This window comes from Lissotriton vulgaris, chromosome 7, assembly GCF_964263255.1.
Source record: "Lissotriton vulgaris chromosome 7, aLisVul1.2, whole genome shotgun sequence".
Lineage (NCBI taxonomy): Eukaryota > Metazoa > Chordata > Amphibia > Caudata > Salamandridae > Lissotriton > Lissotriton vulgaris.
Window position 1 is genome coordinate 343,824,842 of NC_141695.1, and position 17,030 is coordinate 343,841,871.

The following is a 17,030-nucleotide window of genomic DNA, read 5'->3' on the forward strand; positions in this document are numbered from 1 at the left end:
CTACTCTCCTTCTATGCTTCACTTGTTACCGCCTCAACCTCGCCGTGACGTTTGACACAGTCTCACACAACACCCTCATCAACAGACTCCACATCTTTATGCTGTTTTGTGTTTTTTATTTGAATCTTAGGAATTATTATTTAAAACCCCTTTTGCTTGTGGCAGTGGTTGGCCTCTTGCTGCAGTAAAATACTTGTCTAAACTTAAAGTTGCGAGGGTTTGCATTAACTTTTTATTATAAATGCTGTCAATGCTCGCAAAAGTATTGTTGTATCAACATAGCGACGACCCCCAGTTGATTTTTAAGAAATTGAGCTGCCTTTTTAAATATAGATTTTACGTGTTTTAAATATTAATAATTTGGCCCCAAATTGCTGACCAAGCATCTCTTGTTTTGTTTTTTACTTTCAATATTTTCCATGTGTGAAGCAACCAGTTTTAATTTATGCACTTTTTAAGATGTGATCAATTTTGGCCCCAGGGTGTACATCAGATGTTATCTGCTTCGTTTTTTTTATGCAATGTAATTAGTCTTGATGTATGATTAAACAACAAGGGGTGGTGATGGACAGAGTTTCTGAATTAAGCAGAATACTCTCACCCAGTCAAGAGATCAGGGCTTAATCCAACACCGTTTTTTAGCTCACTGCACCATCCCAGCTCAGAACCTGGCTATATGCAAATTAGTCTGTCCCTAGCCCAGTGCATCATGGGAACAGGGCAAACCAAACTGCCAAGCCAATTCTTTCACTGGGAAGGAAACAAGCTTCCGGGGACCGGTTTCTGGCATTTCAGCCGTCTTCGGCCCGGCTTGCTTGAATCCTGATGGTGCATTGAGCAAGGGACTCGCGTCTGAGTATACCCTTCCACGCTTATGGTGGACAAAATAATTAAACAACAGGGGGTGGTGATGGACAGAGTTTCTGAATTAAGCAGAATACTCTCACCCAGTCAAGAGATCAGGGCTTAATCCAACGCCGTTTTTTAGCTCACTGCACCATCCAAGCTCAGAACCTGGCTATATGCAAATTAGTCTGCCCCTGGCCCAGTGCATCATGGGAACAGGGCAAACCAAACTACCAAGCCAATTCTTTCACTGGGAAGGAAACAAGCTTCCAGGGACCGGTTTCTGGCATTTCAGCCGTCTTCGGCCCGGCTTGCTTGAATCCTGATGGTGCAATGAGCAAGGGACTCACGTCTGAGTATACCCTTCCACGCTTATGGTGGACAAAATAATTAAACAACAGGGGGTGGTGATGGACAGAGTTTCTGAATTAAGCGGAATACTCTCACCCAGTCAAGAGATCAGGGCTTAATCCAACACCGTTTTTAGCTCACTGCACCATCCCAGCTCAGAACCTGGCTATATGTAAATTAGTCTGTCCCTGGCCTAGTGCATCATGGGAACAAGGCAAACCAAACTACCAAGCCAATTCTTTCACTGGGAAGGAAACAAGCTTCCGGGGACCGGTTTCTGGCATTTCAGCCGTCTTCGGCCCGGCTTGCTTGAATCCTGATGGTGCAATGAGCAAGGGACTCACGTCTGAGTATACCCTTCCACGCTTATGATGGACAAAATAATTAAACAACAGGGGGTGGTGATGGACAGAGTTTCTGAATTAAGCAGAATACTCTCACCCAGTCAAGAGATCAGGGCTTAATCCAACGCCGTTTTTTAGCTCACTGCACCATCCAAGCTCAGAACCTGGCTATATGCAAATTAGTCTGCCCCTGGCCCAGTGCATCATGGGAACAGGGCAAACCAAACTACCAAGCCAATTCTTTCACTGGGAAGGAAACAAGCTTCCGGGGACCGGTTTCTGGCATTTCAGCCATCATCGGCCCGGCTTGCTTGAATCCTGATGGTGCAATGAGCAAGGGGCTCACGTCTGAGTATACCCTTCCACGCTTATGGTGGACAAAATAATTAAATTATTATAGCGTACAACTGTCTCCCTTCTCCTTGTCACCCAAGGACATCACATGGTGTATCACAAGGATCCTTCCTCAGCCCTGCCCTGTTCAACATCTATATGATCCCGCTCGCAGATGTCCTCAAATTCCACAGACTCAAAATAATTTCCTACAAAGATGACACTAAACTGATCCTCTCGCTCACTGAGGACCCTTCCAATGCCAAAAACAACTTCTGCAATGCCATGACGAATGTTGCTGAATGGATGAGAGACAACTGCCTCCAACTCAACTCTGACAAAACATAAGTATTGATCTTCAGGAAGAAAAGCTCCACATGGGACCACAGCTGGTGGTCTGCAGACCTCGGACCCACACTGACCGACCATGTACGCAACCCTGGCATCATCCTCAACAGCTAACTGATCATGAAACGCCACGTTAACGAAGTCCCCTCCCCTGCTTTCACACACTTCGCATGCTCTCCAGAATCTTCAGAAGGAAAGATAGTCACTTAGGCTCTCATCACCAGCCCCCTCGACTATGAGGTCCTGGGCCCTGACAATTGTGTGGTTGGTGCTACAAAGCAAGGAAAACAAAATGGTGCGGTAACTTTACATCTGATACCCCTGGAGAAGAGAAGACCCAGGTCTGTATGTGTAGGTCCAATATTTTTTACAGAACCATATTATGTTTGTGTGTCTCTTATTGAGAATGGCAATTCCAAGAGTTGGACGAGGTGAGCTCACTGGCGTTATGTGGCATGCTTCATCATGGGCAACCTCGTCCCACGATTGTGGGCCAGTACTACCAGGGCGGACACAACCTCGGGTTGGGTTGTCTCGATGGAGTTCTTAGATATTCTTCTCTTTTCTGGATTACAAAGGTCCATGTACTAACTAAAAGTACCTCATGGTATACCACTAAGTATCCTTATAATATTGTGGTACCTTGTGTATAGATAAAACAAATTACCATAAGGTAATGAATGGGTCTGGCCCATGTTATGAGTCTCAATGTACCGCAATATAGGCCTGGGTAGTCTCCTAACCTTTTCACCTACATTTACCCTGCCATTGTACTACATAACGGTTTTGGTGCTGACCTCTTACCTATTTAGGTACTGCAAAAAGGTTGTGTGGTTTTCTCCAAAAACTAGCCTCATTTATTATGCATGAGGATTCTCAGAATCACAACAGGATTACCATCTTCTGCATAATAACTGTGTATAAGGTTCATTACTATTGTCATCCTCGGCCAACATGACACAGCAAGGTAGAACCTATGAGGGATACCTTTTGGGTATATGAGAACCAAATCTTCATTGAGAAAGACTTAAACTCTGACACGAGACGCTGAGGTTCCTGCACGCTGACACTCCAGCACGCCGTGGTCTGACATCCCTCATGAGGTGTCCATCTCGAGACCAAGTCGGGCTCCTTCATTCACTTACATCAGGTAATGGGGTTGGCTTTGTCATAGGGGGATTCTTGGCTAGACACCTACATGCATGCTAGGTACATTTAGGTACATCTAGTTAAGGTTACCATCGTAGGAGTATGCATTCTTACTGCCATGTATTTATATGCCTGCATATATCAATTTTTTTAGCACTACGGTAAAATTATACCATATATTTACACTGTTAGTGCTTATAACAGTATACATCTATTTCTGTCTTGTGGTTGTTGAAGCACACATATTCTACACTAGAATGACGCCGGTTTAATAAAATGCTTATTGAAAACGTCCCCATCATTTATTCTGTGTAGCCCTATGAGACAAAGTGAGCACGAGTGACTGATCGAAAGTACTGTACAATTTTCACGATCCCCGAGGGGACAAGGTTGTCTGGTATACAGGAGAACATATCCGGTGGGGGTGTCTGGAATCAGTCTGGACACCAATCCCACAGTTTATGTTGTCTAAATGCGCAAATCCTACATAGATTTATCGGAACTACATGACACCAAGGATATTACGATCCTTGGCTCGCCATAGTTTTTACTATGAGTACAAATCTTTTACACATTGCCTCTGGGATAAGCCTGTCTTCTCCTGCCAAGCTACCAAAGAGGTGAGCAGGGGTTATCTAAAGTGTGTAACTCCTTACCCTGACTAAAAGCAAGAGTCAAAGGTGCATACCTCTGCTAAATACAGACCCCAGTTTCTAACACCTCTCCATTGGCATCCCCACCCAACACCTCAGAAGACTTCAGACCATACAAAATGCTGCAGTCAGACTCATCCTGGACCTCCCCAAACAAACCTACATTGCCCTCCACACAGAAGACCTCCACTGGCTCCCCATCCAGAAAAGATGCAATTTCAAGCTCCTAAAGCTCGCCTCCAAAGCCCTACAAGGCCTAGGACCTCCCTACCTCAACCATTGACTGAACTTCCACCAACCTGCTAGACACCTGCACTCCTCTTGCCCTCGCACACACACACCTGCAACAGTGACCGCTCGTTCTACATCGCTGCTACGACCTGAAATGAATTCCCAATCTAGCTCCTCACAGCCCCCTCACTGGAATACTTCAGAAACAGATTTGAGACTTAACTCTTCGACGGAGACACAGTGCCCAAATACCCATAGTGCTTTACAAATGCTGATTGATTGATTGATTTATTGTTACCCATCCTCCCTTAGCTTAAAAGAATGTTCAAATGACTTGAGCACTTCTGAAACTCATCCACTGCTACATTCACACCACAGCTGCGGCATTCACTTTTAAGGGCAAAACAAATTTTGAAATTAACCATGGTTTCTGTGAAATCTCACCATCCATGTTGACAATGTAAAGTTTGACCAAATAAGATTGCAAGTCAAGTGCCTTTAATGGTAACTCACAATATGATGAGGATCCAGCAAGAGCAACTTACAGGAACAGCCTCCAGTTTCAAATGTCCGCGGTAGAATTCTCAGCCCAAACATAACAACAAAGCAATCTAAGGAATTCTGACAAAAAATAGAAACATAAGATACATACAGTAGCCACAGACATAAAAGGTATGTTTCCATTGGTTCTGCCAGGAAGCCCTACATCAGCCAGCATTGTTTGCACAGCCAATGGTAAGGTTCACTCTAAAATCATTTACCGTTTTCTCAGCTTCTCCGTGTGAAACGGCTTTTATCTGATACCAATAAATTTGAGGAACAAGCCACTGCAATGATCAAACGATTTGAACAAAGAGGTTATCCACAAGCAATATTGAAAAATGCGAAGGAACGTTGCGACAAACTCAGTCGTGACGAATTATTGACATTCAAGTCCAAAGATACTACTAAGAGACCTGTGGTCGTGACTAAATACTCTGTTACTTTAAAGGCATACAGGGAATCCATACTTAGACATTGGTCCATCATCGGTACTGAACCTGACTTCAACCAGATTTTTCAAGGACCACCCTTATTTGCTTACAGAAGAGGCCACAATCTCAAGGAAATAATCACCAAACCCATACATGAAACTTCCACAACTTGCAAAAGTAATCAACCATGCTTGAACTGCAAGAACTGTAATAATCTCATCAAAGGTTCGATCATGAAAAATCATATGAAAGGCACAAACATCAATCTTAAGCTCAATGCCACCTGTGATACCGAAAATGTTGTGTATATTGTCAAATGTCCTTGCGGATTGGTTTATACTGGGAAGACCTCACGCAAACTCAAAACACGAATCAATGAACACAAAAGTAACATCAGGACTGGGAATTTGAGATCCACTTTAGCAGCTCACTTCAAGGAACATAGACACAATGTCAACCAACTACGATTTGCTGCTGTCGAAGTAGTGTCAAAGCGTGATGACAGAGACAATAATAATTTTCTTCTACAACGAGAAAATCATTGGATCAAATACTTGCAATCTTCCAAGCCATATGGTCTGAACGACCGTATGGAATTTTTGTGTTATTTGTAATACATTGGCTACATTGTCTGCTTCCTTGCTCTGTATCTTGACCCTCATCTTCTCTTAATTTTCACCACTTTTATTCACTTTCTTATTTTTTGTTTCCGTCCTTTTTTAGTTTACTATCATACAGACACTTTTCTGTTTATATTATATTATATCTATCACTATCCATTTTTAAAGTCTCTCTGTAACTTATGTTTCACTGTGTTTCACCCGCCTTTGGTTAATTTCATGGAGAACCCTTATAAGATGGCCACCATTATTATCGTCCTCTTTCTATGTTGATACTTTGAGTTTGGATATTTACATCCGCCACTTCCTGTACAAACTAACACACGGCGGCGTGGCAATGGACGCATGTTTTTGAAACTCAGCATCTTGCTGTTTACATGTAAGTCAGTTTCTTGCAGCAGGTGACGCCTATGCGCTTCACTATCTTTTACTCAAACTAACTCGGGGTATTGATATTTTTCCAAATAATTGGTTTGCACTCGACCATACTGCGTCTCACGCTGTTGGTCCACGTTTACTTATTTCACACAATTTTGTAAACGCGTTATCACGGCGTTTTGTTATGCGCACTACTTGAGTCTATCATTTACCTTTTTCACACACGCATTTTTCTTACGCTTGTTCCATTTATTTTTTCACTGGTTGTTCTATTATCTCACTCATAGATTTATGGTCGATTTATTCACATTCGTTCTTTTTTAACCTTTTTTCTAAATCTTTCGAGCACGACTTTCTATTGACAACTAGCATGACTCGCATGGCATTATGCATGATTGATATTTTTGTGTGGAGCTACACTGACAGGATCCTACACATATTTCTGTTTATATTGTTTTCAGACTTCCCCTGATGAAGGACTTTATCAGTCCGAAATGCATTGGGTGATGAACTCACAGTGACGCTTATGCATACGTTATGGGATTGTTGATTATGTCACATTGATTATCATCGAATGAACATTTAATAACTTCATGTGGAGAAACATGGAATAAAATTTATGATGATGGAATTCATTTCCTTGTGAACTCAATTGATTAAAATTTTCACAGAACGTGAGGAGATACGTTCGAATTGGTTGTGCCCAGGAAGTCGACACCTATCCTAGGTGTCGCTGACTGTATTCTGATTTCCATACCTTTGTCGGGGAGTGATATCCCTGGTTCACACCACAACTAGTTTACGTTATCACCAGCAGAGTGCATAACCTCTAACTGTTTTTTTTTTTTTAAGGTTCACTCTATGCCATTATTCTCCCACCATGGCTCAGCCAACACAATAATACAAAGTAACACTGGTGGGTCAAATTACTTTTCACCACAGGAAAGTAGCAGACGTACGCTCCATTCTGGATACTGTTGCTCTCTTGCTTTGTTTTTCCCCTCAGTCTTGCACATACCTTTTTAGGTTGAAGCCAACCAGACAAGGCAGTTGTCTGGTTGGCTGAACAAATCTTGGGGTCTTTCGGAAAGCTCCCTTAAGAATGCATTCCGCCCATTGCTTACCACTGGCTTTGTGGTTTATAACTCACATTTGCATGGTTTCTATCTGCTGGCTTTATTTGTTCTAGCCTGTCCAGTTTGATTTTATCCCTTTGGCAGAGCAATGCTTGCTTACTGTATCCTTTCACTAGTGCTCAATTTCTGTAAACAGGCCATTAAGAGCCAGATGTACGACTCACCAATTTGCGACTTGCAAGTTGCATCACATTTGCAACTCACAAATAGGGATGTATAACAGTGTCTCAGACACTGTTAGCGATTCCTAATGGGGTCACAAATTGCACGCCTTAATGAGGCTGTCGCAATTTGCGACCTCAGTAGGAATGGCTAGCACTCCCAGGGATGGTGGCCTGCTGGGGTCGGCAGACCACCACGTCTGGGATTACTTTTAAATAAAGCAGTCTTTTTTTTTTAAATGCAGCCTATTTTCCTAAAAGAAAAACTGGATGCATTTAAAAAAGAAAAATTTAACTTTTCAGTTTCATTTTTTTAAGTGCAGGCAGTGGTCCGAGTCCCTATCCTGAGCCCCTGAATCATGCCTCCTGCTCTGCAATTTATTGCGGATAGTAACTGCTTCACTTTGTATAACCGCGGTGGAGCTGGGGCAGCGTCCAGCATTATGTGGTCATGTACACCACTCGTGGCCTGGCGATAGTGTGGCAGTGAGCTCTAGGAAACCAGGGTCGGATGAAGGAGGTGTCTATGTCCAAGTCTCAAAAGGCTGCATAATGTCATAGTTATTTTAAACAAATAGAAAGTGTTCAGTCCCTCATAATTGGAGTATTTAAAATATTTATATTTTTCATTTGTCGTCTCGCTGGGCATGAGTAAGGCCCCGGAAGGCGTCAAGAGACTGCTGGACAAGCTGTATAAAGGACACTGACTGGACAATTTCAGCGAAAGAAGATGAAAGTAAATATGTCTTTACAATTTAGAGACAGTCACATTGTGTATACTACAAGGTGATTTCCATTTCCCATATATGAGATTCTCTTGTTTGCTCATAGGCTAGCCTAGCACCAAAATACAAAGATAACATATTCAGATCTGTGGGTCATGCTTGGACTATCCTGTAGGGTAGATCTGAGCCAAGTCTGAGACTTTCGACAAGATGGCGAGTTTCTGTGGGTGTGGCTGGTGTACTTTATAAGTCTATCATATGCACGACTGACAATAGTAATGTAGAGGAGCATTTAGTCAAGCTAGAAAGCACTGAAAGAACAGTTATGCATGGTGGAAGTGGCTGTGGAAAAACCTAAAGAAGAGGTGAAAAACTGAAAACATGTGGTTAAGCTTAAAATAAAAGACAATCTTACATTGGAAACAGGTACTTATGAATACATATAGTATGAATACATAACTGCATTTAAATGTGATTTTTGGAAGAATATACAATGATGCACAAATAAAATTGGAGACGCAGCCTTGCACAGAACAGATCCATGACACAATATTATGCGAACCAATGGAAATCAAATGTTCTGGCAAAACAGGAAAGAAGCAAACATGGAAAAGTGCATAGGGTGAAATAGCAATAGTAAGGAGGTTGAAGTTGTCGGGAGAAAGATCACAGGAAAAGGAACAATTTCACAAATAATGAAAACACAAAAAATAAAGTCTAAATATAGTTCTTATGTCCAAGTCTGTACACTAAGATGATGCAAGTTCCCACCTTCAACACAATAACCCAGGTGGGATAGTCATTTGAGACTGGATCGTATGGATGTATTTACACTAAGGATGGAAGTTAATCCCCAGTCTTGGTACGGGTAGATCACTGACAAGTGGTAGTTAATGAATTATCCTGCAGCATTTACCACCAATAAGAGTGAAAAGGCAGTTGTCGAAGTCAAAAAGGAAAATTGTTTATATGTATGTCACTTGCCTTGAAGCTGTTCCGAGAGCAGTGATCCAAGCTTGAAAAATGCCTCCATAGAACGTGTAGGGATTTTTCTTTGTGATGGAGAAGAAAATGAGAGGCAATACCATCCCACCATGAATGACGAGGCCCACTATTACTGTCACCATGTACATTCCAAGTTGCCTTGCGACTACTTCAAGGTCTTTGATGGCGGCTATCTTTCCACATATCAAGCAGGCAATCCCAAGCGGAGAATACCTAGTAGAAAAGATATCAGAAGCTCATTAGTTCTGCCACTACAATCTAACAAAGTCACCATTTAAATTTCTCCCAACTGGAACTTTCCCTGGTTAGTGTACAGTGTCGGCCTGAAGCCACTGAATGTCAATGTTTTCATGGCCTTGTCAATCAATGTATTCCGCGGTCAATGCTACATCCCAAAACACAAACGTATCATTATCACTCTTGCCAATCCTTGATTTATATCACCAAAATACTCAGTACCCTCAAATACAGCATTTAACCACATACCCCTTTCCCCATCTTACATGATGTGAATCTGCCCAATGTGAGACCCAAACAGAAAGTGCCTATATGTCCATTGTGATTTCATAGACATACTACCAATCAGTCTACTGTGACAAAACAGACACCCCACTATGCCTTTCTGTTATAACCACCGTTTTCAGTTCTTGGCTACAAAAAGCTTTACCTATTTGCAGCCCTATGGTTTTCAGTATATAACTTTTACTTAGAGTGGGCTTTTTGACAGTCCCTTGCTCATGACCGGATGGCTTTGTTCTTTATCTTAGATGTCTTGATTCAATGCCTTTCCTCTCTATTTTTGTTGACACTCATAAGCATTTCGGTCTCTGATTTGATGAGTTGTATTCTTCCACTGCTGACTCATGGGAACTCATTTCAGGGCTGGGCTGGGCTAGATATAGCTTTAATGGTCTCTCCAGAAGTTTTATTAATACAAAATTAAAACAAGCATTGGCAAAAACCAGTTCACTGTAAGCATACATACAGTGGAGCAATGGACCAGCCCAGTTAATCACTTGTTAAGAATGTGGTTTACTGGACAGGCGTTTGGTGAGCACTTCAGTGCAGCACAATTGGTGAGGTTGGAGAAAGTGGGATTGTACCTACACAGTTACTGCAAAGAAGAAGCATTTAGAAAAGAACACCATAAGGCTCAGACTAATCAAAGGGTTTTTGGCCAAGCTAAGATGACCACTATACTCTTCTACAACTGAACCCCACAGGACAGTCTGCCCATTGGCCCTCATTGCACGTACAGTTGTGTCACCATCATCGTTAATCTGGAGAGGCACTCTGAAGGCAAAGCAGGAAGGGATAGCCATCTTCGATGTGAGTAAACTTTGAAAATATTTGAACTGCATAAAATTGACTGCTGTTGATGTAGTACCAACGTTTTTCCATGCCTCTGTCATTTCTAGTATATATGAAGCATTTGGGTCTTCAATCTATTTTGGTGATGTATTTCTTGTTGCATTTAGCTGTTCTTCACCAAACATCACAAGCTAGGTGGGGCTTTATTGACTTACTTGTACACGATATATAACAAATGAGCTGGACAGCGTGAAGCACGGCTTAATGTGACTACCTTCAGCAACGTAACCATTGTAAACTTTACTATACACTAATGCCAACTAATGGATGGCAGAGAGCTGCCTCCAGCTGAACTCAGGTAAGACGGAGGTCCTACTCTTTGGTGCTGACCCCTCGTTCTGGACACCCACTTGGTGTTCCAGGACATGGGTACCCTCCAGTCCCTTTCCCTGTCAATGTAGTCACTTCCAAGGTCTTTCCTACTCTAAGGCTCATAAAGAAGATAATCCCTTTCAATCCCCTTCTGCTTCAGAAGAGGTTAGTGACTTTCCTTGCTCTGTCCCAAATGCATTATTGTAATAGTTTATATCTTAAAGCCCACAAACATGTGCTAAACACACTATAAACTTTGCAAAACACAGCCCAACGGCTCCTCCTTAAGATTCCTAAATACCAATCGGTGGCTAAACCCATGAGGGAGCTACACTGGCTGCCCATCAGGTAGAGAGTAATTTTTTTTTTAAACCACACTCAAGTTTATTAAGGAGGTTGCAGATGGAAATTTTACAGAACAGAAAAGGCACAGAATTAAAATGGTAGCAAAAGAGCGCGCGGCTGGGCTACTTCATGTAACTACTCCTCCCCCTCGTCCTCCCCATCCATGCTGTCAGCATCCACCTTTTAGGAATCCTTCTCCAAGGCGGCCATGTCTTCACGGGCCTCAGAGAACTCTCCTTCCTCAATACCCTCTCCTACGTACCAATGGACAAAGGCCCACTTGGCAAACATCAAGTCAAACTTGTGGTCCAGGCGTGCCCAGGCCTCAGCAATGGCTGTGGTGTTGCTCAGCATACACACGGCGTGCTGCACCTTGGCCAAGTCATCACCAGGGACCACTGTAAGGAGGCTGGTAGTTAATACCAATCTCGAAACCAGTTGGGCACCAGTCCAGAAACTGGATGCTACGCTTGGTCTTAATGGTAGCAATGGCAGCATTTACATCTTTGGGCACAACATCGCCACAGTACAACAGGCAGCACGCCATGTACTTACCGTGGCGTGGGTCACATTTTACCATCTGGTTGGCCAGTTCAAAGCAAGCATTAGTGATCTCTGCCACAGTGAGCTGCTCCTGGTAAGCTTTCTCTGCAGAGATTACTGGGGCATAGATGGCGAAAGGGAAGTGGATACAAGGGTACTGCGAAACTGTGGAAGACGAGGAAGCCCTGGAGGCCAGTGCACTGGTCAGCCAGCTTACGAACACGGTCAAGCACCAGGTTGATGATCTCTTTGCCAATGGTGTAGTGGCCCTAAAACTACCCCTGTACCCCATACCCCAAAACTATATCTGAACCCTTAAAATACCCAAACACCCCAAAACATATACCTCAGTACACCAAAACATATACCCCCATACCCATGCTTACCTTATCCAAAAACCAGCCCCATACAATAATCCATCCCATTCTGCCAAGCTGTGAGGGTGGGAGCACGAGGTGCCTTCCAGGATCTCGCTATGTCCCTCTTGGCCAAAGTCAGACCCAAAAGTAGAAAATGACGCTTGTATCTATTACCCCCAATACCAGCTAGAACATGAAGGATAGCCAGTTTGGGGTCCCTCTGCAGCTCCCAGGCCAGCACCTCACTCAAACACCGGAACACTCTGTCCCAAAACCTCTGAAGAGCCCCACAGCCCCACACTGTATGCAGCAGCGTACCCACCTCAGAGTCGCATATAAGACATGTCGGGGATGCAATCAAACCCGCCCTCCACAAGCGCTGTCTAGTGTAATATGTACGGTGGAGGTACCTGAACTGTATCAATCGCAAGCGCGTGGAGACGGCCGCTCCCCTGGGCCCCTCCAGGGCTTCCACCCAATCTTCCTCGTCAAGCTCCCCAACATCTCGCTCCCACTGGGTCCTAAGGTGGGCAAGGTCCGAAGCGCTATGGTGCACCAGAGTCTGGTAGATGCGGGAGATCTTTTTGTCCGGCAATTCCCCCATAAAGACCTTGGCCTCAATGGGACTGAACTCCGGCAAATCCTCCACGTCTCGGATATATGGGGCAAGGGCATGCCGGAACTGGAAGTACCTGTAGAATTGGGTATGTGGCATGTCAAACTCCTCCCGCAGCATAGCAAAAGATTTGAGCGTCCCCCCAGACATAACGTCTCCCAGTGTAGAAATACCTATTGTGCCCCATTGCCGAAAGCCCACCAGGGCTGCCAGCTGAGGCAGTCTACCATTCTGCCACAATGGAGTCTCCAGGGTCAGGACATTCCACCAGCCCACCCTGCGCAGGGCCTGCCGCCAGATCTGGAAAACCACGCGCGTGATGGACGGCAGCGATCCCCGGAGGGGCGCCGAGTACAACAGCGTGTGTAGGGAGGCAGAACCCATAAGGTAGCGCTCCACCGCGTATGCAGGATCCCCCCTGTCCGCGTACCACCAGTCGTTGAGTACAAGGAGGTGTGATGCTTGATAATATGACAATAAGTCAGACGTGGCAAGACCCCCGGTGTAGGTGGAGTGGAAGCAAGTCCGCAGCGCAACTCGCGCCGCGCCGCCTTCCCACAAGAAACTGCTCAAGGCCGCGTTCAGACGTCGAAACCAGGTGTGCGGGACTAACGCCGGGTGGTTCTGCAATTGATACAGCTAGTTCAGTTTCCATGGTTTCAATTTCCTTGAAGTCCTCAAGGAAACTGAAACCATAGAAACAGAACTAGCACTCAACGAAGACAAAGAACAGCAGGATCAGCTGAGAGCTCAGATGAAGAAACGACTGGAAAAATATGAGGTCAAAATCCGCACACGGAAGCAAGAAAAATTTGATAGGGACGAAAGGGACTATGCCATGGGGCGAGTCCTCACGTTCTCAAAAAAGTACGATCAAACACGGAAGGATCTGATCAGCAAAAACAAAGTGGGTGGTGCGGCTGCACCAGCACATGTGGAAACATCAGAGTCTGAGGTCACTGAGGGAGAGCAATCAGAAGATGAAACAATACGTACCCCGCAACAGACCATGGATACCCCTTTTCAGCAAGAGTTCCAAGTAATCCAAATGAATTGGCTGAGGGGAGGGAAGAACAAACCCCCAGAAAATGGAGGAAAACCAGAAGGGGTGGCCGGAAAAGCAAGGGGAAGAGGCAAAGTGGTGAATGTGGAGGCTTCAGTGCGCAAGACAAGGGGCAAAAGGGGAGCAAGATGGTAGAATCTGAAGAACACAGAGATCATCTCACAATCATCAATCTATCTGCTAGAAACCTTTCATCTGAAGAAGAATCAGTACTTAAACTGGGATTAACCTTTTGCCCAGACAACAATCTTGAGTACACTCAGACTAGAATCGATCTATTTCAATTCATTAGAAGGCTCCGTCTGCACAAATACTTCAAAACTAAACCTACTATGGATGAAGCTAAATTGATCCGATCACGTTTCAAAGACACTGATCATTTAAAGGTCAACGATTTGACATCCTTGGAACTGCTGGAAGAACTACGACACGAGAGTGCAGCAGTGGCCATGCCCACACCTACAGAAACTCTAACCCAGAGACTGAGGGCAGTAGATGTGGAACAAGAGGCTCCGAGTAGCGGTCTTAAATTGAAATCGAAGTTTGTACCTCCAACACAAACGGATATGATAGACACCTTCTCGGAACTCGTGATCAAGGATCTAAGAAAAATGCGCATGCACAAACAAGTACCCGGGCGAAAAAATAACCTGACCGAGAAACAACGGGCAGCATTAAAAACATTGGCCGCGGACACTTCTATAGTCTGCAAACCCTCAGATAAGGGCGGCAACGTGGTCATACTGTCATGGGAGGAATACGTCCAGGAAGCCATGCGTCAATTGCAAGACGAGACCTGCTACGAATCAACCACCAAACAACGATACCAATCAAGTATTGATGAGCTACATGCATTACTTAAAAAATGGCGTGACAAACAAATGCTTGAGACTGAAGAATATCTTTTTCTCAAAACTATACACCCAGTTAACCCCACCTTCTATTACTTACCTAAAGTACATAAGAGGATGGACAGCCAACTGGGGCGCCCCATCATTTCATCTATGGGCAGCCTCACCGAGAATCTCTCGAAATTTTTAGACTACTTTCTATTTGAAATCGTCTTGGGATAGAAATCATACATACGTGATACTGCCGATTTCATTGAAAAAATTGAATCTATTGATTGGCACCCAGGGTATTGCCTATTGACACTTGACATTACTAGCCTCTACACGAGCATTGAGCATGCAAAAGGGATGAAGGCGATTGATTACTTCTTAGGAAAGAGACCCTTAAAATACGCCAAACACAACATCATGCTGATGGAGTTAATTGCATTCTGTCTCCATAACAACATCTTTTTATTTCAGGATGCCTTATTTAGACAGCTCTCTGGTACAGCCATGGGTTCCTGCTTCGCACCCAGCTACGCTAATTTATTCGTGGACTGGTGGGAGGAGCAGGAGGCCTGGGCACCAGAGAAAGAGCAATGGTCTAATTTTATCGTCTCATGGTATCGTTACATAGACGATCTTTGCATAGTGTGGAATGGCCCTATTGAGACAGCTCAGCAATATATTGCTGTATTGAATGATAATGACTGTAACCTAATCTTTACCGGCCAGGTTAGCAAAAGTTTGGCAATATACCTAGATCTGAAAGTGGAGGTGATGGATAATAAGATCAAAACATCCCTATACAGAAAGCCAACAGCAGGAAACAGTACGCATCATGCGTCCAGTAATCATCCCCCAAGACTTATCAAAAGCATACCCTACGGTGAGCTATTGTGGTTGAAGCGTAATTGTTCAACCAATGAGGACTTTGAGCTTGCTGCAAAGGAGAGTAATGAGAGATTTGAAGCCAGGGGGTACAGTACTAAACTGTTACAGAATACTCTAGATAGAGTTAGGACACCACTGAGAAGCACCCTATTCATTAAAAAGAACAAACCCATGACTGAGACAGAGAAATTCAGAATGATCACTCCCTATTCACAGGATTGCCAACAACTCAGAATTATTCTGAAGAGACACTGGCATATTCTAAAGAGTGATAATATCATAGGGAACGATGTACCTGATAATCCTTTAATCACTTTTAAGAGAGCACGATCTCTGAGGGACACTTTGGTAAAGAGCCATTTGTCACCCACACCCACGAAGACGGGAAAGCTAAAAGATGTGAAGGGCTTTTTCCCCTGTGGACGTTGCAAGGCCTGTGCCAACAGCAAAAGGGTTTACACATATGAGATCACAGGGTGTAGACAGAAAAAGAAAATCAATCAGTTCCTAACCTGTAGCACGCCATTTGCAGTTTACTGCCTTAAATGCCCATGCGGGCTCAAATACATAGGAAGTACCATCAACCCCGTGAAATTGCGTATCCTGGAGCATATGAGGGCCATAGTCAACAGAGACTTCACATATCCTGTCGCTAGTCACTTTTCCATCAAACACAATAGCGACAGAAGCCTGTTGCAATACTATTGTTTGGACGCAATCTCTGAAAGCATCAGGGGAGGTGATAAGCTACAAAAACTCCGCAGATTAGAATCCCGACATATCATAGATTGTCAGACCAAGGCTCCTGGGGGACTGAACTGTGGAGAAGAATTAGCAGTACACCTAGGCAGTTAAACTATATGAAAACAGTAATTGAGTGAAGCAATCAATCTTGTTTAGGTCATGTATATAGATATATTGAAAATGAATTCGTTACTTGTTATTTGCTATGATTTTCCTTCGGTAATTGATGAGACATTAATATTGGATGAATTTATGAAATGAATGTAATGATTGCTCCATGTGAATTTTTGGGTTTCGCAGGATTTTGTTAATTATACAGCTATCTTTAATGTAATGAAATGAACAACACAGGGTACTTTGTGGGACAGTTTTATGTATTGGGCTTTGTGTTTGGAAATGGCAACCGGGCTGGTTGCCACAGGCCGATCCACGGCAAGATCTTACTCCCTGCCCAATAACATACGAGAGGTGAAATGCCGATCCACGGCGAAATGTAATTGAGAGCAATGTCATTTTTTCATTTTCTAAAGTGTTGGCTCTGACTTCAGCATTTCCATAGAAACAATATGGTGACGTTATTTATTTAGTGACACGGTATTGTTTACGTGTACTAGTAACATGGCGCTCGGCCACCTGTCCTCTCTCTATGTCTCATACTCTAACCCGTGTGTGCATTTTTGAAATAAAATGGCGCCC

General features: G+C 43.7%; 1 protein-coding gene and 1 pseudogene across 1 annotated transcript in view; both read right to left on the minus strand.

Annotated features, from left to right (window-relative positions):
* Positions 1 to 17,030, minus strand: part of LOC147701551 (excitatory amino acid transporter 2-like) — an 856,834-nt gene that overhangs the window by 270,408 nt on the left and 569,396 nt on the right. Inside the window, exon 7 of the mRNA XM_086930218.1 lies at positions 9,234 to 9,467. Coding sequence (XP_086786344.1) covers positions 9,234 to 9,467 — 234 coding nt within the window. The remainder of the gene's footprint in view (positions 1 to 9,233; positions 9,468 to 17,030) is intronic.
* Positions 11,297 to 12,117, minus strand: LOC147701552 (tubulin alpha-1C chain pseudogene; annotated as a pseudogene).